The sequence below is a fragment of the Purpureocillium lilacinum genome (assembly GCF_023168085.1).
Source record: "Purpureocillium lilacinum CBS 284.36 DNA, scaffold_5, whole genome shotgun sequence".
NCBI lineage: Eukaryota > Fungi > Ascomycota > Sordariomycetes > Hypocreales > Ophiocordycipitaceae > Purpureocillium > Purpureocillium lilacinum.
In genome coordinates this window covers 2,943,970-2,967,174 of record NW_027072115.1, presented here as the reverse complement: position 1 = coordinate 2,967,174, position 23,205 = coordinate 2,943,970, and the positions used below count along the sequence as shown (strand labels likewise).

Sequence of the window (23,205 nt, the reverse complement as noted above, 5' to 3'; positions counted from 1 at the left end):
GCGTCGTCTGTCGACACTCGTGCGTCGTCCTCGCGGCGGGAAGCACCCGTCTTTCCACGCGGCTAGTTTCCTCGGTTGCACGACCGGCGTCAGCAAACTCTCCTCCATGCCGGGACAGGGTCTGACGCCGTTGCCTGTCGGCTCGGTGCAGGACTTGGTTTTAGCGTAGGACCCAGGCCAGGCCAGGCGCCAGCATCGTGGCCAGAGAACCGTTCCGTGCAGCTTGGACCACACCCTAGCATGGAGGACGTCCGCCAGAACGTCCTTGTTCGTGCGTTGACCGTGACGAGAGATTACATGCCGGCACACAGGCTCGACTTTGCTCGATCTAAAGTGCGTCCGCATTGTAGGTTCTGGTGCGCCAGCGGTGGCGGGCCTGTCATCCCTGGTCTGCCGTGTGTCCAAGCGCGGCACGAACCTGGACACTGTTACGCTGCTAGCAAGTCGCCCTCTTGGCGCCATATACGAATCAATGCCTCGACAACAGCGCGGAACGGCACTTTTCTTGCGATCACTCGGCAACGGCAATGACACCGTTCCGTCCTGGGACGCCGCCATCACGTACGCGGAACACTCGGCGAGGCTTGAGACTGAACCGGCAGCTGTATTCGTAACCCGCCCATCTCTGCCGTCAGCGAGTCGTGCAATGTGACAGACGCGCCAGCTCGACGTTGTCCCTGATGCCCGTAGGGGGAACTGATGTGCGGAACCCTTGCCGGCTCGCAATTCCACCACATCGTCGATGAACGCAGTCTGGGGTGGCATTTAGAATGGAACCTCGCGGCACGCTGTTGCGGAACTGCGTGGCCTGCTTCCAGTGCACACTGGCCTTGGGGGAACCGTCCCGTCTCTACTCCGTAGTCTCTACCAAGTCCTTGTACGCTCATCAGCGTCAGGCCATGGGGGAAAGAGACAAAGAGAGGGCACCCTGGCTCTGACCGACGCTTGGGCGCCGTGGGAGGATGGACCATCCTCAGCCAGTCGTCCAGCGTGTCCTGCCGTTGGCCTGAACATTCGGTCGGCCATTGGCTCGCAGGGCTCCCTGAAAGTGAGGCGAGCAACGACGGACCCTTGGCTGTGGTTGCAGGGCCTGGCTGGAGAGCGAGCTGCAGCTTGTGGGGCAGCCAGATGGGTTGCGATTCCAGCAGACCCAATCCAGGATGCCAGGGTCATGGCGGCACCTGGTTGAACCACGGCGGTCACCGAGGGGGACTTGGGGGAGTATGGGAGTTTAGTTCCGCTCCACATCCTCATCGGCGCAACGGGACCTGCGATGCTGGGGGAGCATGGGGCATACCGAACACAACGACGGCATGGCGGGTGCATGCACTGACCGCGTTGAGCCCAGCCCAGGCACACTCACCAGCGAGTCGAGCTCAATAATCGCGCAGGGGCTTCTCAGCGTCGCCGTTGGGGGCCGCTGGCTTGCATGAAACAGGCAGTCGAACCGAGTAGAGTGCTGAGTCTCGGCAGGCTGATTCAACCCTCCATCGGGTCGCCTGGATCTCCGCGGATCGGTGTCGCAACCCGTCTCCCCAAGCCGGCGCGCTCTGCCTGCCCTGGGTGCTAGGCCAAGTAGTTTACAGATGTGCAGCAACCGGTGCTCACGAGGACACGCGTGTGGCTGTCGGGTATCGGGACCGACCGCACCCTCGGGCCAGTAACCCAGTTCTGCGTGTCGGTGACCTGGCCCTCCACGCATGCGGGAGCGCCATCCAGTAATTGGGGCGTCTCGAATCGCTCGATAGATGCAGACCAATGTTCGGTGTTGGATAAGGGCCGGTCAGAACACAGCCACGACCTGCGTTACCCAAGGGCGCGTCGGCGCCACGAGCGAGATGGATGGTCTCGACGGGATCCATGCGTGTTAGTGCTGCCACAGACGCCGGACCACGATCTGAACATGGGTGGTCTCCGGTTTGCGCGACTTGATGGCCTGCGATTTTCGGCAATGAGGAGCATCCCGCGCTGACTCGCAATAGCCTTTGCCGGCAGCGCGTCCGCCGCAATACATCTCTGACTTGGTGAGCCCACAACGACGAGCAGGGATGGCCTACAAGTCGGCATCGCGAGAGACTGACCTCAATGTGCCTGCCACAGCCTGAAATAGATCAGGCGGCGAGTCGCACCATGTCTGCCGTGGCCTGACAAGGCGCCAAGTCTGGCAACATGCCGAGCAACTGCCCGTTTTGGACTTGTGAAATTCACCGAAGGCAGCGGGTAGAACAGGTGCGAGGAGCCGGCATGGAACGTTCAATTGTGAGGAGCCGGGCGTGGGACAGGAACACAGCGGGTGCGAGGCGAGCTCTCCAGGTAAGCTCAAGCTCCAGCTGCCTGTAAAGACAGCGACGGGTCGCGTGCACGGGAGCTTCCCCCACGATTCGGCAAAACCCCGGCCTTAGGCCAGCGATGACACCATGGCGTTTCCGCGGCGCTGTGGCCACGGGGATTGTCTCACGTCGCATTGTCTGGCTTCCACATTGCCACGCAACAAGACTGCGCTTCGGCACAGCTCCATGTGATTGCAGAACCTCCCAGCGGCATCATGCGCCGTCTCAATCTGGCCCTGCTGGCCACGTTCCAGCTCTGCAGAGCTCGGACACCTGGCTTCAACGTCCACAGCGACCTCCTCGCATACCCTCAGGTGATTCCTGGACCGACTGCGAAGCTGAGCGAGCTTCGTCGCTAACGCAGGAGCCAGTACGAAGTAATCTTTGCGGACGGTGCCATATCCGACAAGGACGCACAGTCTCTTCTGGACAGGGACTCGCAGCACCACCCGACCTATTCAGCAGACTTCACGCAGCCGACAGCTGGCGACAGCCGCGATGGCAACGTCGCTGATGCGCCCGAGGAAGCCCCCACGTACTCGTACGAGGTCATGAACATGGCACCTCACCGCTACCTTTGTTCCATACCCGTGATCCAACCCCCCGGACCGGAAAACCAGACGGCCAATGAGCTTGCGAAGGCCGAGGAGGTGCGTGAGCTGCGGCGGGCGGCGGTGCACGGCTGGGAGCTCTTGGGGGAACTGGAAGACTCTTGCCTATACTTCATGTCCGGCTGGTGGAGCTACAGCTTCTGCAACAATCGCGAGATTGTGCAATTCCACGCCATGGCCGCGGTGCCCAACGGCCAGCCCCCGCGACCTGACCCTCACACCCAAGAGTATGTCCTCGGCCGAGTGCCCACCATCCCCGCCACCTCGGAGCGGCAAGGGCGACAAAAGTCGGAGCAGGGCCCTCCGGTGCCGGCAGAGCTCCAAGTAAAGGGCGACCAGCGCTACCTCGTGCAGAAACTCGAGAAGGGGACGGTCTGCGACCTCACGGGACGGGACCGGACCATCGAGGTCCAATACCACTGCGTGCCGGGGATGAAGAGCGACAGGATAGGATGGATCAAGGAGGTGACAATTTGTGCCTACGTCATGGTGGTCAACACCCCCCGACTCTGCGAGGACGTTGCCTTTTTGCCGCCAGAGGAAACAAAGGCGAACCCCATCAGCTGCCAGCTGATTGCCGACGTGGACGCTGCCACGCAGCCTCTCATAGGCGAGAGCAAGCCGGTTAAGACTGATGCTCCCGAGCCCCACGAGGAGAAAGAGGAAGAGGCCAAGGCTGAGGCTGCCAAGGAATCCGAGGTCACGATCGGCGGTGTCGTCGTGGGCGGGCGAAGAGTCTTGTCCAGCGCCGACGAGGCTGGCAAGCCACCCGTCAAGCTCACGCCCCCGCGAAACTACTTGTCCGGCCAGGCGGGCAAGGACCGACTCATCGAGGTCGTCGTTCAGGCGGCCAGCAAGGCGGACGGCGGCAAAATCACCACGCTCGACGCGGCGGAGCTAGAGAAGCTGGACCTCAAGCCCGACGTAGTCAAGGAGATGACGAAGCAGATGCAGGACATTGCCGGCGACTCTGGCTGGAAGCTCGAGATTGTGGAGCTCGAAGGCGAGGACCTGCGCGAGTTGAGGGGCTACATTGACGACGAGGAGGGCGCTGAAGCTGGAGGCAAAAAGGGCAACGCCGAAAAGGATGGCATAAAGCAAGGCGGCGGCAAGAAAAAGGCGCCCAAGGATGAGGCGCCAGACAAGGCCGAAGGCAAAGACGACGGCAGCGAGGAGAAGTTTTTCAAGGAGGAACTTTAGACGCCGCATGTGCCGGACCTGTATGATACATGGCTGGTGTATAAACTGCATTCCCACGTCTTGATCTGCTCTTTGTATTTCGGGCACGAACTCCCCTCGCAAGAAACTACGGCGCATAAAGGACTTGTGCTGGTGCCAGTAGAGAATGCCCCAGGTTCGTATTGAAAGTGTCTTCTGAATCTCGACGAGCGTTTCCTGCTGCTTTGGAGCTTGAGGGTTCAATGTTCTATAAGAGCGTAAGCCACCAGCAGGAGACGGCAGCAAAGTATTGCAATGATAGTGGTTCCTCTGGCTGAATGACCCCGTTTAGTCCCGATGTCCCTATCAATTACGCTGTGACGGGTTTCGAACAGTGCAATGGCTCACAAAGGGGGGACTATCTCGGCATGGGGGCTGCCAAGGCCCCCCAGGATCGAGTGGCATCGACTAGATCAACCCACTGCTCCCGAACCGACGGCATTATTGTGTTCGAGTCACAAGGTTGTTCGTAAAAACCCCCGTTGTGGTATCACTCGATTATAAGCCTGATATATGCGGAGAGAAAGGTTACCCCAAGTGTGTGCTGGGCAGGCGGGTCGATCCTCCGCGTTTCAGAATCCGTCGAGACGGCCTCCTAGCCAGGCGGGGACAGACGCGGACTTGTCCCGCGCCGGATGGCATGTTGAACGAACTGTGCGAAGTGTTACCGTTTCAAAGCCCCATCGACTATGCGGGATAGGCGTAGTATCAAGGATGCAGGTGGCATGGTATAACGGATCACCTAAGGCGGGACTTGTCGGTCGAACGAGCCTGAATGACAGTCGACAGCACTGGTAGCGGGGACCTTGTGTCTTCAACAATGACATTATGAAGCTGTGAGCTGAGTCGACGCGTCTGGTACTTCTCTTTGCCTCTTGGGGCGCATACCTGGAAGCGACGCCCGTGCCTCTCGCGTGACAAGACACCGACAAAGCAACCAAACCAGGCCCAGAGGCAGATGGGCGGAGCCAGTGGCGTGCACGGCGTCCCCACACCGCCGCAAGCTCCTCTTGGTGCAACCGAAGCGTCGGGAGCGCCGTCGCTGCGGCGCGGGACGCGGACTCAAGGTTCGTGCCCCTGGCGGCAGAGGCGTCCTAGGTTTTTGAGTTGGCGGGCGGGACGGGCTGTGCCACGGTGATTCACTCTCTCTGGCGCGTGCCGCTCTCGATGCCCTTTCCCCAACCCAGTCGATGAGCAGCGGCAAGTAAAGGGGCCTCCATCACGTCACACAGCCAGGACAGGCGGCAGGCCGCGCCCACGGCTCCTCAGTCGACCCTCTGTCTGCGCGTCCAACAGCCGGCGAATCAAGGCGCTCGTCACAACTCGGATGGCGCCCGACGAGTTGGGTTGCGGCGGGAGGACGATCCGGAGCTGGGGTACCCCTGTCGACTCCGCCGAGACGGGCATGGCCGGGTCAGGGGCCTCTCTCTGCTGGGATGGGATTTTTTTTTCTTCTCTCTCGTCGTCGTCGCGTTGCCTGCTTCCTTTCCCCTTCACCCTGCATGGGGCTGAGCAGCCATTGCGTCGTCAATGGCGGCGGGGAAGAAAAGGGGCACGGGCGCTACCAACGTGGAAGCCGCGGTGCTTCAGATCCTCGATGAAGGGGTACCGTGGCTTGTCGAACACCACAGCCGGCGGAATGGACAGGCGCATGGTCGAGCCCTGGTTCAAGCGCGAGTCGGGCCACGGAATTGCCGAGTTCGATGTTGTGTTGCGGTGACGGCTGTCCGCGTTGGAATGGCTCCCCTGGAATTGGCTGCCGTAGACGCACGTAGAGCGACCCTCGAGACGAGACCAACTTACCTCGATTGCACCGCAGCCTCGGGAGTCGAAGCATGAAGCAGAGGACGGACGTACCCGTCTACATGTAGGCGGCATCACCTGCCTGGACGCACAGCGCCCGTGCCAGTGAAGATAGTGGGCTCCGAGCAAGAGCCTCAGAGGGGCGCCCGTAGCGGAGCTGAAGCTGGCACGGGGCACGGCTTCAGCGCACTGGGCAAGGGGAGATCCACTGCGAGAAGCTCCAGAGCTCACTCCCAGCCACCGGTCCATTGGATCCTCCGTACCTTGCTCTACCGCCTGGCCTGGCATTCATCCCTGCTGCCGCCTCTCAGCGTCCGCCGAAAGTCAACTCGACGCCGTGATCGCTCGTCCTTCGATCCTGGACCTGTCAGCACCCGCGAGCTGCAATCCTCTCCCCTTCTTCGCCTCTCCCCCTTGCGTGCTGCCGTCCCTCCCTCCATTCACTCCCAGGCAACCTCCAACGCAACGGCACATACCAGAGGCACCTCCACCGCTTCCCTCTTTGGCTGCCCTTGGTTGTCTCGGCCCACGGTCCGCCATTCACAGGTCCCCGCCCCAGCCTGTTTGCCTGTCTACCTGCGATCCAATCGGTGCCGACCTTGGCTTGTTTTGAAACAGAAGAGACGGACGGGCAGGGCAGAGACTAACCTTGCATCAACACCTTCGCAAGGGAGACGCCTGGCTGTGCCTCTGCGACTCTCTCAGCGTCACACTCTCGCTGTCATCCGACACAAGTCGAACTCGCGAGCGAACACAACTCGAATCCCGCTTCCCATGCCGTCGACCTGCAGCTCTTGATCGTGGACAGATCGTGCATGCGACGCCTGCGAGATATGCAGTGAAACACCATACCTGCTTGCTTGGCGAATAAACGCAAACGACCGCCGGGCCTCGCGAGAAATCAGACACCAGGGAGACGTCTCGACGAAACATAATCGACCCGAACTGGGTATTCTTGGAGAAACAGCTCGGCTCACCAACATCGTCTGGGGCTGGAACCCCTGATGCCCGTTTCCGATGCACGGCGCCTCCTAAACAAATCGACAGGCATCACCCTTCTTGCCTTGCAGCTCGCCGTCCCCATCCGTTCTTTGCTTTTTCTCGCCGACTTCCACCCTGGCTCCCAGATGAGACTCGATCTGCTCGGCTCCTCCGCCTGCAATCTGCCATCTGAACACCTTCCCCGCGACCGAAACCTTCCCGACCTGAACGACGGACAGTCGGACCTGAAGGGGCTGGTCTGCTGCCGCTGAATATCAACATGGAGGGACCCCAACCGTATCAACATGCCCGTCGGGCCTCGCGACCTTCATACCCCCGCGACCCCTCGAGGCCCCCGAGCTCGAGCAACTCCCGCCTCACGGCATCTCACAGCGCCAACGGCTCCATCTCACACGTCACGGCGGGTGGTCCTCCGCCGGCCCACGCCCAACCCGCCCACCGTCTCCACCACACGCACAACCTTAAGCAGTCCAGCCTGTCGCCGCGGCCGTCGTCTAGAGGCGTGGCTCACCCGTCGCGGCAGGAGACGCCCGACGCGGCGCGAAACAGGGCCATGTCTTCGTTTCTGCAGGAGAAGCTGCAGCGGGAGAGGGCGGAGAATGAGAGACTGTCGTTTTCTGCCTCGATGTCTAGGGCAGACATGACGGCGTCGGTAGACGTCTCACGGGCGGTATACAACTCACCGTTCCGACCGCCCCAGGAGCCGGAAGGGGGCAGGCCTCAGTCGAGTGCCGGAATCGAGCCTAGACGAAAGGGCCTTGGGGTCAAGGAGATGGAGCAGGTATGTCCTTGGACCGAACTCTTCACGGTCTTTGCTCACACAACTCCAGGTCGTATCCAATCTGCACAAGCAAAACTTTGACCTCAAGCTCGAGCTATTTCATCGTCGAGAGCGCCAGACGGCACTAGAAGAACGCGTTGACGCGTTGGAGTCTGACAGGAAGCAGATGGAGGACGTCAACGACAAGCTTATGGAGGAGCTCGAGAAGCGAGACAAGGCCGTCGAGGAAGCCGTCGCCATGATCCTCATGCTCGAGGCCAAGGTCAACCAACTCTTCCAGGAGCGAGAGATGGTCCAGCAGGTCGAGAGGGAAGACTTTTTCTGCGCTCGCGACTACGACTTGCGCTACGACACCTCCGCCATGCAGACGCCCAAGCGTGACGCCCCGAGGCCGGAGCACGAGGCCAAGGTGGTCAATCGGATGCCGAGCTTCATCTCTGAACCCAATGGCAACACGGAGAATCTACGAAACGTGTACCTCGGCGTCAAGACTGGCGGCCCGAACCTGGCGCGTGTAGCAGAGGGATCCCCCGAGGCCGACCACCAAGGACTGGGCAGCCCGACCCTCAGCGTCCTGAGCGAAAGCTCCTTTGTCAGCGTATACGGACAGAAGAACGGCAAGGAGGCGGAACTTTTACCGCCCGCTCGCATCGATGAGCCGTTGACGCTGGACGGCCTCGATGCCGGTCTCGTCACCCGCCACGAGGAGATGCCTGTCCCCCGGCGGCGGGCTGCCTCGGTCAGTAAGGCAACCGGTGGCTTCAGGCCGCCACCCCGATCCAGCACCGCGGTGCCTTTTCAGTCCATGTCAGGGGTCGTCGGCTACGACTCTCCCCTCCAACGCATTGAGCGACTCGACTCGAGCTACACCAAAAAGGACGGCGTCTCATCGCAAAGTCAGGGACGGACTGCGGAGTCCCAGTTTGCCCCGCCAAAGCCCTCCCGGAAGCAGACAAAGGAGGAGAAACGCGAGGCGTTGCGAAGAGTCATGACTGATGCACCGGGCGGTGTCCGTCTTCACGACCAAGGGCTCCCTCCCACTCCTGACACGATTTCGACCTCGACTCTGCATCGCTTTAAGAACTCGCACGAGACGTTGTCGCAGCCGCAGGAAGCTTGGCACGACGAAGGAAGCCACGGAGCCTCACTTCACTCGAACGCCCAGGAGCCCAAGACGGCGGAGCCTGCGTCTGGCGTGCCCTTGGGAGATGGATCATCCCTCAACGCTTCCGATACCATGAGGAGCGTCAGTGCCAGCACGTACGCGAGTTATCGGCAGCAGCAACAACAGCACAACCTGCAGCGCCCTCGCTCGGCAGGCGAGTCGGTCGTTTCGCGCAGAGAGGACAACGGCTGGGACAGCGACGACGACAACTCCGATGCCCGTTCGCTGCAGTCTAGCCTGGACATTTGGCTACGAGAGAGTTCGAAGCCAGCGAAGAAGGACGCCAGCGGACGTCGCGTCTCCCCAGACCTCTTTAGCTTCCCGAACAGTGCCGCCAGCGGTGGATGGGCGGTGGATTCCATGTTTGGCCCCAACAACGCCCATGCGGGAGGCGTGGGTTCTTCTACTGGTTACGACCACATACAGGACTTGCTGTCGGTGCAAAACCAGCTCTTTTCGTCGTCTACCGGTCCACCACCACCGCCGAATAGGAGATCCAGCCTCCACGCAACGACCGGCTCGCGGTCCGACTCGCTCAAGGCGTCCTCCAGCAACAGCCCCTCGCTCAAGGATGGATGGAAAAACTCGCCCAAGACCCGCGGCAGGCACAGCACCAAGAACAGCGAAGACCTCCGAAGCGGAGACGAGGCCAAGACGCCCGTGCAGCAGAAGCCACGGCAGCCGCCCCCCGAGGCAGGCAGCGACCAAAAGCGCTATCCCCCGATCACGGGCCACCAAGGCGCGCGAGCCGGACTCAACAGACTGTTTAGACGGTCCATCGGCAGCAGCTCCTCGAACGCCCCGCCACCAGAGACGGCGTCTTCGTCGAACAGCGTTGCCGAATCCTCATCCAGCGAACCCCGGGCTCAACACCCCATGGGCGTTCCCTCGTGGGTGCTGCGCAACTGCCCCATTGACGACGAGCGCTCCGGTGCGACGCCTCCGCCCATCATGCTCAACCCCCGTCAGGGACGACGCAACACGCTCGACTCTTCGATGGAAAAGGATCGGCCGGCGTCACCCACGACCGCGGCACCTGAAGGGGCGGCCAAGGCTGCTACCGAGACCCAGACCCAGGAGGAGAATGGCGAGGCGAAACCGCAGACCGCTCAGCAGCAGGACGAGGGCGGCGTTGGTACAGGCCAGGGCGCACCCGCGGCGACGGGAGCACGACGCAAGTGGCTGCCCTTTGGACGGAACAGCAATGCGAAGAATAAGCTGGGCTAGGGACTGTGCATTCTTTGAGGCTGAAGACGTACGGCGAGCACTTGAACCTTGCAGTTGGGAACGTTGCGACGATTGAAGGCATCGAGGGTCTTGCATTGCACGATGGAAAGGGGCACACAACGCAGGCGGATTGGCCCCTGGACTGGTTATTGAGTTTGCGACGCCGCTGTAGAGTCTCATTGAGCGGAGGCTTGGAAATGCCGGTCGCGTGTTTGGACTTTGTATGGAGTTGGCGGCTTGGGCATCGACACCGAGGCAGGCATAGCACCGTAGCCTTAGACTGAAGAAGCGACTCGTAGTCGCACTGCAGTGCATTGCCGTCTGTTGTAGGCCTTTCTAAGTGATTTCGTGCATGGGAGCCTCTTGCGTGCTGCGGTTGCGTCTGCGGCGACGTGGTGCAGACGGACCAGTCAATGCTCATGCTCGCTGACAAGAAGCACAGCAGCTCCACGCTGGTAAAATCAGGGGACAGACAGCGATAGCTCTCGCAAGGTGGACGTCAGTGGTCACTGCATGTCATCGGCACCAGCGTGCCGGAGAATGGCATGGGCTCCTGTGGATTCAGGGGCAAGAGGCACGGCGGCTTGGCGGGGAGCGGACGTCAGAGACAAGCAAGGCCACCAAAGCTAAACGAAGACAAGCACGCACAAGACCAGCACTGGAGACACAGAGAAGCGCCAGAAAAGGACTTTATTGCCTATGTGGCACCAGGCGAGCTGGACCAGATCCCAAAAACTCCTTGCTAGAAGGCCCAAACAAAGCAGACACTCCCCATCAGTGTAAGTCCATGATCAACCGCGAGATCCCAAAGAGACAACACAAGCCAGCAGACAGACCCGCTCAAGCCCAGTCCCAAGTGCCCTGAACACGACCGAGTCCCTTGTCGCCAGTGAGCGACTGGAAGGCCGAGGCCGAGAGGTCGAGGTCATTTTCGGCGCAGCTGGGGCAGCGGTCAACAACCCTGACAGTGACCGACTTGTCCTTGTACTGGACGCGGATGTTGCGGCCGCAAGGGCTCTGTTTGTCGTAGATGGCAGAAGAGACAGCGACGATGGCGTCGTTGTCGGTGTTGGTCCTGCCGCAGGCCCCAAGGCCGGGGTTGAACCAAGTGATGGAGCCGCTCTGGCTGTGAGACTCGAGGGCACGTGTAGTGTCGGTGGTAGGAGCCGCGAGGGCAGTGAAGGCCATGACGGCGGCAACGGTGACAGAAGTGAAGGAGACCATTGTGACTGTTGAGTCTGGAGCGAGCAGGGGATGTCAGGGGCTGACCAGAGAGGGAGAGCACAGAAGAACAAGAACAAGAAGACAACGTACCTGAGTCCTTTGGCGATGTCGAAGATGCAGAGTGTGACCCGAAGATGGATGATGCAGAGTCTTGGTGCGCAAAGGCAGAGTTGCTTGAAGAGCTTGACGAGAACGTGAGTGCTTACAAGACTGCAGAAGTGGTTGAGCGTGATGAAGAGGAGGAGAAGTTGTCGGAGGCGGAGGGTGAGGGGGAATTTATGCAGGTCCACGGGCGAGGCGAGCTCGGTGCTTCGGCCTGAGGCTCCAGAGGCTCGCCACGTCGTGAGAGTGATTTCGGGAAGGCACTCCAGGCAGCTGCGAGCAGCTGGCAATGAGCTGGCTGTGAATCTGCGCGCTGACGTGGCGGAGAGGCGGTCAGTCTCGTCTGATGCTGGTCGGCGGGCCAGACAGTGAGCAAGAAGCACCGAAAGCAGAAAGGGCAAACGTGCCCAGGGACAGGATCTCGTCACGAGACCGTCCAGCGGTCAGACTTGTATTGTAATATCAGAAGGAGCGTCTCGAGGTCCTCGGCTGATGTTCCAATCAGGGGCGAGGAGCCGGCACTGGGGTCGTAGGCCGACGAGACGCGGCGGCATGCCCTACGAGCAAGGTCTTGAACATGGGGAAGGAACAGAGCGTCACACTGGGAGGCAATTTCGGTGAGCAAGACTGTACTGTACACACGATCCCTGAAAGGGGGGCTCTTCTTCGCCCTGTGGGGGACTGGCTGGCTTACGAGCTAGAGGCGCCATCAACGACCCGACAAGGCGAGACAGTGGCACTGTGACATCTGCAAAGTTCTCGTTTGGGCCACCGAGGCAGGGTTTACTTGGTGTTGCTCATCTGGGGGAACGGGAGTCTCGCGTACCCGGCCGATCGGGTACACGGCATCGCGACACGAGATGGTAGGGGGCTGAGCTGGCGATCGGATGGCTCCGACTCCTCTACATTCCGGGAAGGAAGCTCAGACGAGATTTGACAACCCGGGAAGGAGCCTAAGTCTGGCCACGCGTCGGCCACGAGAAAGGCGGTCAAGCAACGAAAGGCAGGAACCTCGAGGATGGCCTTGTTCGCCTGGCCCCCTTTCGCGTACACCGGGCGGTCGAACGAGGCCGAGACTGCGAAGCAGCGAGGGCAGGTGCAAGTGCTCCCTGTGTTCGGTCGAAGTTTTGGCAAGAGGCAGCGACTGAAGCTGGCTCACCCTCGGTTGTCCGTCTGGAGGCGGCGGGAACTTGGGATGGTGGGGGACGCCTCGACCTGTGCTGGGCGAGCCACGGGCTGGGGAAGTGATGGAACACGATACACATCGACGGAATGGTTTTGAATCGGTGATGCTGTAGATTGCACGCATGATTGTCAGCGTACTTCGCACCGAGCATAGAGGACAAGGGCTTTGCTGTTGTTCCGACGTCTGGTGGGGGGGGTTCACCTCTACGTGGCAGTCACGGACCGCTGGAGATCCGCCACAACTGAGTAAAAGGTGGCACAAACCAACAAAGATGCATTGAATCGCTGTGCAGTCAATGTTGTGCAAATGCGGCCGACGTGTTTTGCGCGTTGGGGTGGGCAGGGAAGCTGAAGAGGGCGAGGGGGAGAAGGGGGGCAGAGGGTCGCTGAACGGTTGCCCACCACTACGTGCACACGACCAGTTCACGCGCGCCACCAGTCGGTTTTCATCTGTAGAAAGCCATTGCTGAAGATTCGTGATGCTCGCGGCCTTGAACGTCACAAAGGAATCCTGCGATGCCGGAGACGAGCCCTATGTTGAAAGGCCGAGTACCACGGATGCACGTGTGACTCTACAGTGTTGAAGCGTTTACAGACGGCATCCGGGGCTGCAGCGAGGTCGCAGGCCGTGAACAGAATGAGCTCAAACTATTGCACACGCGTTCGGAACGTTTGGCAGCGCGAGCCAACAGCACCAGGTACCGTGCAGGATCGAGATGCACGATGATCGTGGCCAACGATCCGATTCGCCTGGGCGAGCCTCGCCGTGCTACCCGTACCTGGCGAAATGCTCACAGTTTGGGGTGAAATGGTTTCCGCAGGCAGCGCGATACCGTAGCGACTGCGAAATTCAAACAACACCGGGTCAAGGCGGCCTGTGTGACCGACGCGATTCGACGCAACGCTGTCGCTCTTCCGAGTGCGCTCAAGTGATGCCATGGTCATAGTCAGTCGTCGGCAAAGGGCCTGTAGACGATGATGACTCCACAGGTCGTGCCCGACATGGTGTGGTGGCGGCTTGGGTGTTAATGGTGGAGGTGGGTGCAGGGGCGCAACATGGCACAGGGAAGTGGACGCTGAGACAGACAGCCACAGCACCGCGAGACATGAGCTCCGGCACAACGAAGAAAGTACGCGACACGAGACAATTGTTTCTGGCGCAGGGCCACGATGGTGGGTGTTGATCAACCCAATTTTGCCCGTGGCCATCTCCCGCCCCCCCTACACCTGGCGGCCGCTGGAGATTGCCGGATGCAGCCGCGCGCCACAACCACCACAGCTGCTTCACCCGAATGGGCAAGCGCTCAGGAACTTGAGCTTCTCGTGTCGGGTAAATCTTGCGCAGAGAATAGGCTGTTTGAGAGCCCGAATCCCCGACTTGTTGGCTGGTATTGATGGGAGGCAGGCCCGGATGGCACGCTCGCGAATGCCCTGGCGGACAGGTCGCGAACTCCATCAGCCCCAAAGAGGCGGGCTACAACTTACCTCTCACTGCGTTTACAGTGTACGCCAGAGCCTCCATCGTGGCTCCACGCGCGGGAAGCCTGTCGATAAGGTTTGGCAGTTGACGCACTCATCTTGTCCCCCCCAGCGCGAGCGATGGCTGGCCGCACGAGGCGAGCCAGATTCCGCCCAGCGCGGGGCCGAACGCAGTCACTGCCATCATTTGCTCGCGAGCCGTCCGTCCGACGTGCTAACTAAACAAGAGTAGCACCAGGAGCTGCGACGAGGCTCGCGCGCCCAGCCGACGCCGTCCAATTCTGCCGCCTGAGCCCCTGATGATTGATGGCCAGCGGAACCACCGGCTGCACGGTCGCTCGTCTTGGCAGTCTCCGGCCTGCGCCGATCCCATTTGACCCTTTTGCGCACGCCGTCCGGACGACTTTGCTCAATCATACAAAGCCCGACGTCCTTTTCCTCCTCCCGGGCGGACCGCCGCGAAACAAGCACCCCCTTTTTGTCTCTGCTGCACTGTCGCCGCTGCTGGCAGGGCCAATGCGCGCGGCGCCACGGACGACCTCCCTCTGACTTTGGCAGCCCAGCGCCGCAGCCGCCGCAGCCCGCCTTCTGTGCGCGGAAGCAATGCGCGCGTCGCGAGCCAACGCCGCCTTCTGGCTGGCCTGGCTGTGCGTCGTCGTGTGGTGCTACTTCAACAACTACGACGATCCGTCGTCGATATTCTACGACCGGGCCAAGGCGTACCGCCAGCGCTTCTCCACCGTCCGGACGGCCGAAGTCGATCGTTTCCTCGCGCAGACGAGTTTTGCGGCACCGGCGTCGCGCTCCGAGCAGCCACTCCTCTGCGTCGGCATTCCAAGCATAAACCGCACCACCGAGTCCTTTCTCGAGCACACCGTCGGCAGCCTGATCGACACGCTCACGCCAAAGGAGCGCGAGCTCGTCTACGTCGTCGTCCTCCTCGCCGACAGGCCCCCGCCGGGCCACGCCGCGTACGGCAGCGAATGGATCGCCCGCCTCGTCGACGAGGTAGTCGTCTACGGCGACTCGCTCGAGGGGGCCGCCCTCGGCAACGCGACCAACTACCACGCGACGCCCTATGAGGTCCGCGGGGAGCCTCGCGGCGACGGGCGAGTCGAAAACATGCGCCTCGACCATTCCGTCTTGGTGGAACGGTGCCACGCCAAGAAGACGCCCTATTTTGCCCTCGTCGAGGACGACGTCGTCGCGTCGCGAGACTGGTTCCGGCGGTTCCGAGATGCAATCCCTTACGTCGAGAGCGAGGCGCAGAAGACGGGTCAGGACTGGATCTACACGCGGCTGTTCTACTCGGAGCTCTTCATGGGCTGGAACGCCGAAGAGTGGCTGACGTACGCCGAGGTGGTCTTTGGCGTCTACGCGGTCCTCTTGCTGGTGTTTCTGGAGCTGCGGAGGCGGCACAAGATTGGGCCCTCCGGGCCGTCCGCCAAGGGCACGACACGCGAGTTCAACTTTATGGCGGCGCTGGTGTTTTGTCTGTGGATGCCGGCCCTGATTGCCTTGTTCTTCATGGCCGGCCGCATATCCCTGCACCGGCTCAACCCGTTCACGGGCCGCGGCGTCCGGCAGATGCCCAATTACGGGTGCTGCGCCCAGGGGCTGGTGTTTCCGGAGCGCCATCTCGACGGGTTCCAGAGCCTGCTGCGCAACCCGCCCTTTGCCTTTGCCGGGGACCAGATCTTGGAGGACTACGCGCGCGACCACGGCCTCATGAAGTGGGCTCTCGACCCGAGCGTGCTCCAGCACACCGGGCGGCGGGAGTCGTCGGACGGGCCGCGCAAGGCGGACGTGTGGAATTTTAGCTTTGAGCGACAGCAGCGGTGATTTCTCGCATCAGCATGACCGGTCGGTCACGGTCGCCTTGTTGGATTGGATATACTCATGATTGCGACGGCCGCTCGCAGGTTGCATACGGCGTCCAGCATTGCTGCTGGGACGCCTTGATACGATGTAATCGACTTATGACAGGATACACAGAATTGGATTCAACATTGGATCGCGTCTCAGCTGTAGATGTCGCGCGGCTCGCCTCAGGGATTCGCCAGACGCCGATCACTCGGCCACGATGGCGCCGATTACGTCGACTCTTCGCCTAGCCAATCACAATGACCAAAATGAGGGGCCTATCTTTCAACGTGCAAGAGGGATGATTCATCCCGAGAGCGGCCTCAAAGGGCGCGTAATCGCCGCAGGCGACAGCGTCGGGCCCGGCGTAGGTGGATGTGACGATACTCACCTGCGGCGTCGCGTATGTCACACGCGCCCATGCAGCTACAGCAAAGCTGACAAGTTGCTCTGCAGCTCTTTGACAGCTCGACGCGGAGCCCTCGTTGCCCTCACGATGGAGTCGAGATATCGCATCAGCGTGGTTCAGGACGCCACATCGATCGAGATACACCTCACTTCGCTGAGGAAGCTGTTGCAGCACTGCGTCAACGACGAGCCGGCCATGTCCTCAATCGGTTTCCTTGCGCCCCTCTCCGACCACAACGCCGTGGAACATTGGCTGCAATTCTTTGCGACCGTCCTCTCTTCGAATGCAAACACCATATTCCTCGTCGCAACCGAGGTCGCCAGCGATGAGGTTGTGGCCACGGTGCAGGTCGTCCGGATGGCCAAGGAGACGCACAGCTACAAGGGCGAGGTGAGGAAGCTCCTGGTTCATCCGGCGCACCGTCGTGGTGGCCTCGGCCGGATGATGATGCTCAAGGCGGAGGAGCTGTCCAAGAGCATGCTGGACTTGGAAATGCTGGTTCTGGATACGGCGACGAGGACTCCCGCGAGGGATTTCTACATACGGCTGGGCTGGAAGGAATGGGGGATCTGTCCAGAGTACGCCAAGTTTGCCGACGGGCGCAAGGCAGACTGCAGCTTCTTTGTCAAGATGCTGGCATAGACACGGCGAGATAATCTCCAATAAACCAGAGCACTGAGATGCCACATGAATTGCCGGCCCGTCATTGAGGCCCACGGTGGCGCCGTCCGGACTACGCCGGAATAGAGTTTGCGGGCCGGAGGATTCGGCGTCGGAGACGGGTGAGGCGCCTCGCGACCGATCGGGCCCGAATGCGGTCGGACAAGGGCCGTCGACGCCAATCCGGCCCAGAATCCTTCGCTGCGATCGTCAGCCCACTGTTTCGCATGACGCGACTGTGGCTTTCGGGCTTGCCAGGTTCGCGGGTGCCGCTTATCCAAGACGCGGGCCGCGGCTGCATATAATGGACTCTGTCGCACACGCCGCGTCCACAGGGGCCCAGCTTCTCTGAGCGCTGTGTCCTCGATCGTAACGTCACAATGGCTTCTGCGCCCGCATTCAGATCTCGAGTGGTCGCGGTGGTGGGCACCGTTGCGGCCACGGGCGTCGCGGTCGGCGTCGCGTCCAGGTTCTTTGGCGGTGCTGTGCGCGCAGACTCGCCAGCGTCGCCGCGCAAGGCGTTTGGTGGTGGGCCGGCGTTTCTGTCGCTGCCGCTGGAGAGCGCGGAGCTGGTCAACCATAACACGAAGAAGCTGCGCTTTCGGCTGCCGGAGAAGGATGCCGTTAGCGGGCTGACCCTGACGTGTGAGTCGAAGAGCATTCTTGCAGCGTACGCGAGGGTACGACACTGACAATGGGCAACAGCTGCGCTTCTGACTTTCTCGTGGCCAAAGGACCAGTGGTTTCCAGTCGTGAGGCCTTATACCCCCGTCAGCAGTTCAGGTAAGGCACCCTCACCGACAAATTAAGCCGCAGAAGACCGGATACTAACGGGTTGGCATGTAGATGAGCCTGGACACATCGACCTTTTGGTAAAGCGCTATCCGGACGGCAAGTCGAGCACGCACCTTCACTCTCTCGAACCCGGCCAGTCCCTCCGTTTCCTCGCCGCGCTCAAGGGCCCTCAATGGACGCCCAACCAGGTCCCGCACGTCGTGCTCATCGCCGGCGGCGCAGGCATCACGCCGTGTTACCAGCTCGCGCAGGGCATACTGCGGAACCCCGATGACCGCACCGCAGTCACGCTGGTGTACGGCGCCAACAGCGACGCGGACGTGCTGTTGCGCGAGGAGCTTACGAACTGGGAGAAGAGATTTCCCGGGCGATTCAAGGCAGTCTACACGGTGAGCCGGCCAGTGGAGGGGTCCAAGTATAGAAAGGGATACGTGAACGAGCAGCTGTTGCGTGAGGCCGTGCCGGGCGTGGGTGGCAACGACACCAAGGTGTTCGTGTGCGGGCCGCCGCCGATGGAGAAGAGCTTGGTGGGCGACCGCTCGACAAAGGGCGTGCTTGAAGAACTTGGGTATCGCAAGGACCAAGTTACGAAGTTCTGAACATTGAGCTATAGACAGGACCGGTTACTAGAGGGTTTGGATAGGCTAGACACGTCAGCGGGAACAAGGCGACCAGACCTCGCTACCCTTTGTATAGATAAAGATCACTACTCGCAGGGGTGTATATATACACGACGCAAGCTACCGGGATGAATTGAGCATTCTCACCGAGTGCTGCCGCTGCCGACGCGAAAACCCACCCCTTTTAACGGCCTCGCACGTATATGTCGAGCCCGGGCCTGACGTTGCATGTGACCAGGTCGTCATCAAGCAATGGGACTGTCTGGCGAAGTTCGTCAACCTTCCTGCAAGGCGCTTGGCAACATCGGATCGCACCGTCAGACATCGTACATGTAGATCTAAGAGCGCCGGTGTCGTCAATCCGGGCCAATGTCTATGAATGCCGGCTATTGAGCGTGGTCTCCTGAACGTCGCCGTGCGTGCGTAATTGTTGTAGCTTCCCTGTTTCAGTGGTCGTGCGTCTCCTTGTGCCCCTTGGCCTTGAGCCACTCTGGGAACTCGACCCAGCGATGCCGGTGAATCCATTCCAGCATGGCCCCGTAGTCGCGGCAGGTGTGCGTCTCGTCCAGCACAAACTCGTCCAGGTCGTTTGTCGAGACGAGCGTGAGATCCGGGTGGCAGAGCAGCTGGTGCCGCACGTAGTCGAGGCAGTGCAGCACGTGCTTTTCGTCCCAGGCGGGCGGCGTCTTGGACATGAGGTTTTGACGGATCGAGTTCTGCGAGTAACGTGAGCGGCCACGTCGCGGCCATCTATAGCAGCGGTTCCCTCAACTTACCAGGCAGTGCAGGGCGTGAAAGACGTCGACCTGGTAAATGCTCTGTGTGGGATCCGTGGGCGACTGCGCAGATGGCGTCAGCCCCTGGTGGTGTGCCCACTCAGTGTTGAGCGAGACGACGCCGGCGCTCTCGAGCAAGTCACTCCAGTATCGGTCTGCGTGGTGTGTATCCGCCAGTAAATGGGAGTTGTTTTCGAATCGCATCGTCGTGTTGTATGACCACAGATCCGAGAGGCCGTCGAGCGAGACCTTGGACCCCAGCGACCGCCGTGACTGATCCAGCACGATGAAGCCGGCAGTCAGAAGGACGCAGAGGACGAGTTCGAGGCCTATGACTCCAACATGGAACAGCCGTGAGGATCTTGTACGTGCATCCGTTCTGTTATGCCGTTGCACCTGGCCATCGTCGATTGTGTCTGAGTCGCCGTCCCCTTCGGCCAGCGGTTTGTACTCGGCCTCCAGCTTCGTGGCCTGAAACATGTTGCCTGCGAGGTCGGCCAGCTACTAGGAGCCGCAAGAACTTGCTGTAGTTGACTCTGGGATTATAGAGACGTCTCCATCGAGCGGACCGAACAAAGCGGGAGAGAAGTGCAGTAAGGACGCCTCAGGCCCCAGCGACTATGTCGAGACTGGTGCATCTGCTTGGTGTAAGTCGCCAGATGCAACGTGCCGGCCCAGGTGGCGGGATGTCTTCACCCTAATTGCTCGCTATGTACCAGTACATGGTCCCCCGCAGCACTGCCGTCAGCATCTGGCGACCACCTCGAAATCCTTCGACTTGCCGACCAAGTGTGTGATTGGCTCTGTCGTGTTGCGACTGGATGAGGCATTATGGGCGTGCGGGGAACGGGTTCGTCAAGTGGCCGATGTGAAAAGAATTGAATGCCACGGCTGGGGTACGTCTGAGCAATGGCTCTTCAGTTTAACCCGTTAACGGAGTCTAGGGTGGTGGAATCAGTTCGGCGACGCACGAGAAGCGATTCCAGGAAACGCCTTCTTCGCCGCGATTATATCCGATCATGACACTTGCCTTTGCTATGTGAATCGAATTGCCTATATGGTGCATTATTGTTAAGCTGCGATCTGATTTGCGTTGTCCGGATATGACTGTTGCAAGACACCGCTGTGATTAGTCGTTACGGGAGTTGCGGCAAATGCCTGGCACCTCGAGACATGGAGCAACTAACGTCAATCTGCACGAAACCGACCGTACTCGACAATGCCAAGACAGCGCGGCATAACTGGACACAAACAGGTCTGGTATTTAGCAAAGGCCCTGACCGTCCTCGATGTCCTCGTCCGTTACGCTGTCTTGCAGTTTACATTGAACCTGAGACCAGACTCCGAGCGGCACTGTCGCCTCGTCGAATTGCAGTTGCGGGTGGCTTCTGTAGATCTTTCCAAGTGCACGGAGAAGGTTGAGCGTGTACATGCAATTGCGACACCGGATTGTCCATTAACAGGCCTATGCGAGCTGTACCAAGCCCCAAACAGGCCGCCCTCGGAGGCATGCAACTTGGTGCTGACTGCAGGTAGCGCTAGTCCCGGGTGCAACTTGAGATGCATGGCCCCGCGTCCTGAGCGGCCGGTGCCAGCATGTAGCGCTACCTACTTCGTAGAGGCAATTCGAGGCTCAGTGCTGTATTTGGGTTACGTTACATGGTATTGATGAAATGTACGCATGCGGCGCAAAGCTTCCAAACAGTTCATGCCCAGGCCTCCCTCTATCAACAACCAGGCCGATTTGGGATAGGGACTGCGACATTGGCTGATCTAATGAGCCAACACGGTGGCGGGGACAAACAAGCACTCCATGAAAAATAATCATCAATGGCCAGACAGGGAGTTTCAACGACAATGCGCGCAAAGTCCGGCAACAACTATACTATGTTGGTGGGATGAGGTTGGAGCAACACCATGCGAATAGGATCTAGCACTCCACTGCTAATTACCCCTCAGTTGACTCCCCTTCCTCAGACTCCGATGGCAATCTCACAAACGCCATCATTACGGCGATAAAGGCGCACAAACCAGCCAACCCGAGATATGGTAGCGCGTCCCAATCATTGCCCAGCTTCATTCCCGTCGAAAAGAGCCAGGCCAGTGCAGGCCCTGCTGCACATGCGCCGACCGTCTCCACGATGTTGACGAGCGTGTACAAAGTCGACGCCTGTTGGGGATCGATAAACGTTATGATGGTGGACCGGCAGAACGAAACAAACCCGTCACCAAGCGTGATGATGACTTGCCCGGCCACGGCCCATCGCACGGTCGGCCCAGCCACGAGAAAGAACCCGCACGCCCAACAACACATCGAGAACCGGGCAAGCAAAAGGTCCTTTTGTACTGGCGAAAGACGCAGGGGAAGAGTCGGTGACGTGAGGAGCATAGAGAGACAAGGGAGCACGACCAGGGACACGACCAGGTCGACAGCCCCGTGCAACGAGTCCAAGTACGCCGCCTGGGCATGTGACCAGCCAAAACGCTCACTTATGTATTGCACCATGAAAGCCCCGAAGCCATAGGCCGAAGGTGATTTCGAGATGAAGCTCAACAGCAGGAGAAGCGCAGACGGCTTCTTGACAATGCTCAGTGCCTGGCCGAGGCGAGCGAGGCAGTCCCTGAAGCCAAACGCAGAGGTGGGTTGGTTCACTCTCTCGCTGCCTGCATTGATTGAGCTGTTAGGACTACTCTGCTTCCGCGATTTGGCGTCTTGCGTTTTGGGCGTCTCGGGGAGGAAGAGGCACGCGACCGATACTCCCAGCGGAAAGAGGACGAGGGCGACGAGTATCGGCGGCCACGGCGAGAATGACTGCATGAGTCGCGCCGAGACGAAGGAGGCGACAAGATGGCCAACGTAGCTCGAGACACCCATGCGCAGAAAAGCGGCGACTCTGAGGCACCACCACCCAGATCGTTAGCTGACGGGAACTCGCAACGGTCTGGGGATAGGTGCAGCGGCTCGAAAACATGCCTGCTCTCGGCGGTCAAAACATCAACAGCCATCAAGTACTCCATCGTGATCGAGACGCCCGGACCCCCGCCGATAACCTGGAACGCCGGAGACAGCAGGATCGCGTATACATGCAGCGGGAAGAAGCGAAGCACGGCGACCTTCCAAGCCAGGCCCAGCATGGTGCCCAGATACGAAAGGCCATAGACGGGCCGGCGACCAATCCTGCACTCTAATCAGCTGTTACTCTGACGGCTGTCCATGTCTCTCGTCTCGCGTCCAAGGATGCACTCACCGGTCGGCTAGCACGCCGTACGGTAACGCAGCGATGATGCCTGATACCGACCCCGTCACCTGTCTGTGGCGCCAGACCAAAGAGGCATGCACATACCCACGACGGCGTCCAGCCCCTTGAGCATGGCAGTCAGCCATGCGAGCTGAGATTGAATCTGTACAACCTTGCAGGTCTGCTCAACCGGGCCCTCTGCCGAGGTGCTGGGTGAGAGCGCATAGTACCGGCGGCAAAGTATGTCCTCGAGCAATCTAGTGATGAGCGCGGCGATGAGCGACTCGACCGCCGTGACGCAAAAGATGTTGAAGGACAAGAGGAGAATGACGACTTGTGGCGATCTGCGTCGACAGTATACAGTCTTGTCTTTAGCCGGCGGCGGTGAGTCCGCAGCTCGAGACAAGCATTGAGGGCTTTTTGTCGAGTGTCGATGGCTGTCAGCCAGGAGAGGCGTCGTTTCCATGAGCGTGCCCAGGTTATCCACACCGCGTATAGCGTGCTGCATGTGCGTTGCCAGTGAGCAGGACTTCGGCACTTGTCACTTTCTTGCAGAGTCCCGATTCAGCAGCGACTGGCAAGGATCATCGATGCCGTGGTTTCGATGCCGTGGTTTTGAAGCTGTATTCAGCTCATGGAGATTGTTCGAATGCCTGACGTGCCCGAAAGAGGAGTGTCTCGTGTCGCACGGGAGGTTGCATCACAGCTGCGCGTCC

The 23,205-nt window shown here is 60.3% G+C and overlaps 7 protein-coding genes across 7 annotated transcripts; 5 read left to right on the top strand and 2 right to left on the bottom strand.

Moving 5' to 3' along the window:
• Positions 1-2,545: 2,545 nt before the first annotated feature.
• Positions 2,546-4,141, top strand: PLICBS_007504 (protein OS-9; the record flags this gene model as incomplete). Its single annotated transcript, XM_018320940.1, has 2 exons — positions 2,546-2,644; positions 2,702-4,141. The coding sequence occupies 2 exons, from the start codon at positions 2,546-2,548 to the stop codon at positions 4,139-4,141; spliced, it is 1,539 nt and encodes a 512-aa protein (XP_018180837.1).
• A 3,082-nt stretch (positions 4,142-7,223) lies between these two features.
• On the top strand, positions 7,224-10,137 carry PLICBS_007503 (uncharacterized protein; the record flags this gene model as incomplete). The annotated part of the gene is made up of 2 exons (XM_018320939.2): positions 7,224-7,745; positions 7,795-10,137. 2 exons carry the CDS (start codon positions 7,224-7,226, stop codon positions 10,135-10,137), a joined length of 2,865 nt encoding a protein of 954 aa, XP_018180836.1.
• Positions 10,138-10,977: 840 nt separating this feature from the next.
• Positions 10,978-11,361, bottom strand: PLICBS_007502 (uncharacterized protein; the record flags this gene model as incomplete). Its single annotated transcript, XM_018320938.2, has 1 exon — positions 10,978-11,361. The coding sequence occupies one exon, from the start codon at positions 11,359-11,361 to the stop codon at positions 10,978-10,980; it is 384 nt and encodes a 127-aa protein (XP_018180835.2).
• Positions 11,362-14,730: 3,369 nt separating this feature from the next.
• PLICBS_007501 (uncharacterized protein) lies at positions 14,731-15,969 on the top strand (the record flags this gene model as incomplete). Its single annotated transcript, XM_018320937.2, has 1 exon — positions 14,731-15,969. The coding sequence occupies one exon, from the start codon at positions 14,731-14,733 to the stop codon at positions 15,967-15,969; it is 1,239 nt and encodes a 412-aa protein (XP_018180834.2).
• A 517-nt stretch (positions 15,970-16,486) lies between these two features.
• On the top strand, positions 16,487-17,041 carry PLICBS_007500 (uncharacterized protein; the record flags this gene model as incomplete). Its single annotated transcript, XM_018320936.1, has 1 exon — positions 16,487-17,041. One exon carries the CDS (start codon positions 16,487-16,489, stop codon positions 17,039-17,041), a length of 555 nt encoding a protein of 184 aa, XP_018180833.1.
• Positions 17,042-17,439: 398 nt separating this feature from the next.
• Positions 17,440-18,453, top strand: PLICBS_007499 (uncharacterized protein; the record flags this gene model as incomplete). Its single annotated transcript, XM_018320935.1, has 3 exons — positions 17,440-17,704; positions 17,765-17,842; positions 17,906-18,453. 3 exons carry the CDS (start codon positions 17,440-17,442, stop codon positions 18,451-18,453), a joined length of 891 nt encoding a protein of 296 aa, XP_018180832.1.
• Positions 18,454-18,920: 467 nt separating this feature from the next.
• On the bottom strand, positions 18,921-22,622 carry PLICBS_007498 (uncharacterized protein; the record flags this gene model as incomplete). Its single annotated transcript, XM_065601189.1, has 6 exons — positions 18,921-19,190; positions 19,251-19,735; positions 21,741-22,144; positions 22,264-22,428; positions 22,499-22,538; positions 22,595-22,622. 6 exons carry the CDS (start codon positions 22,620-22,622, stop codon positions 18,921-18,923), a joined length of 1,392 nt encoding a protein of 463 aa, XP_065457261.1.
• Positions 22,623-23,205: the final 583 nt, after the last annotated feature.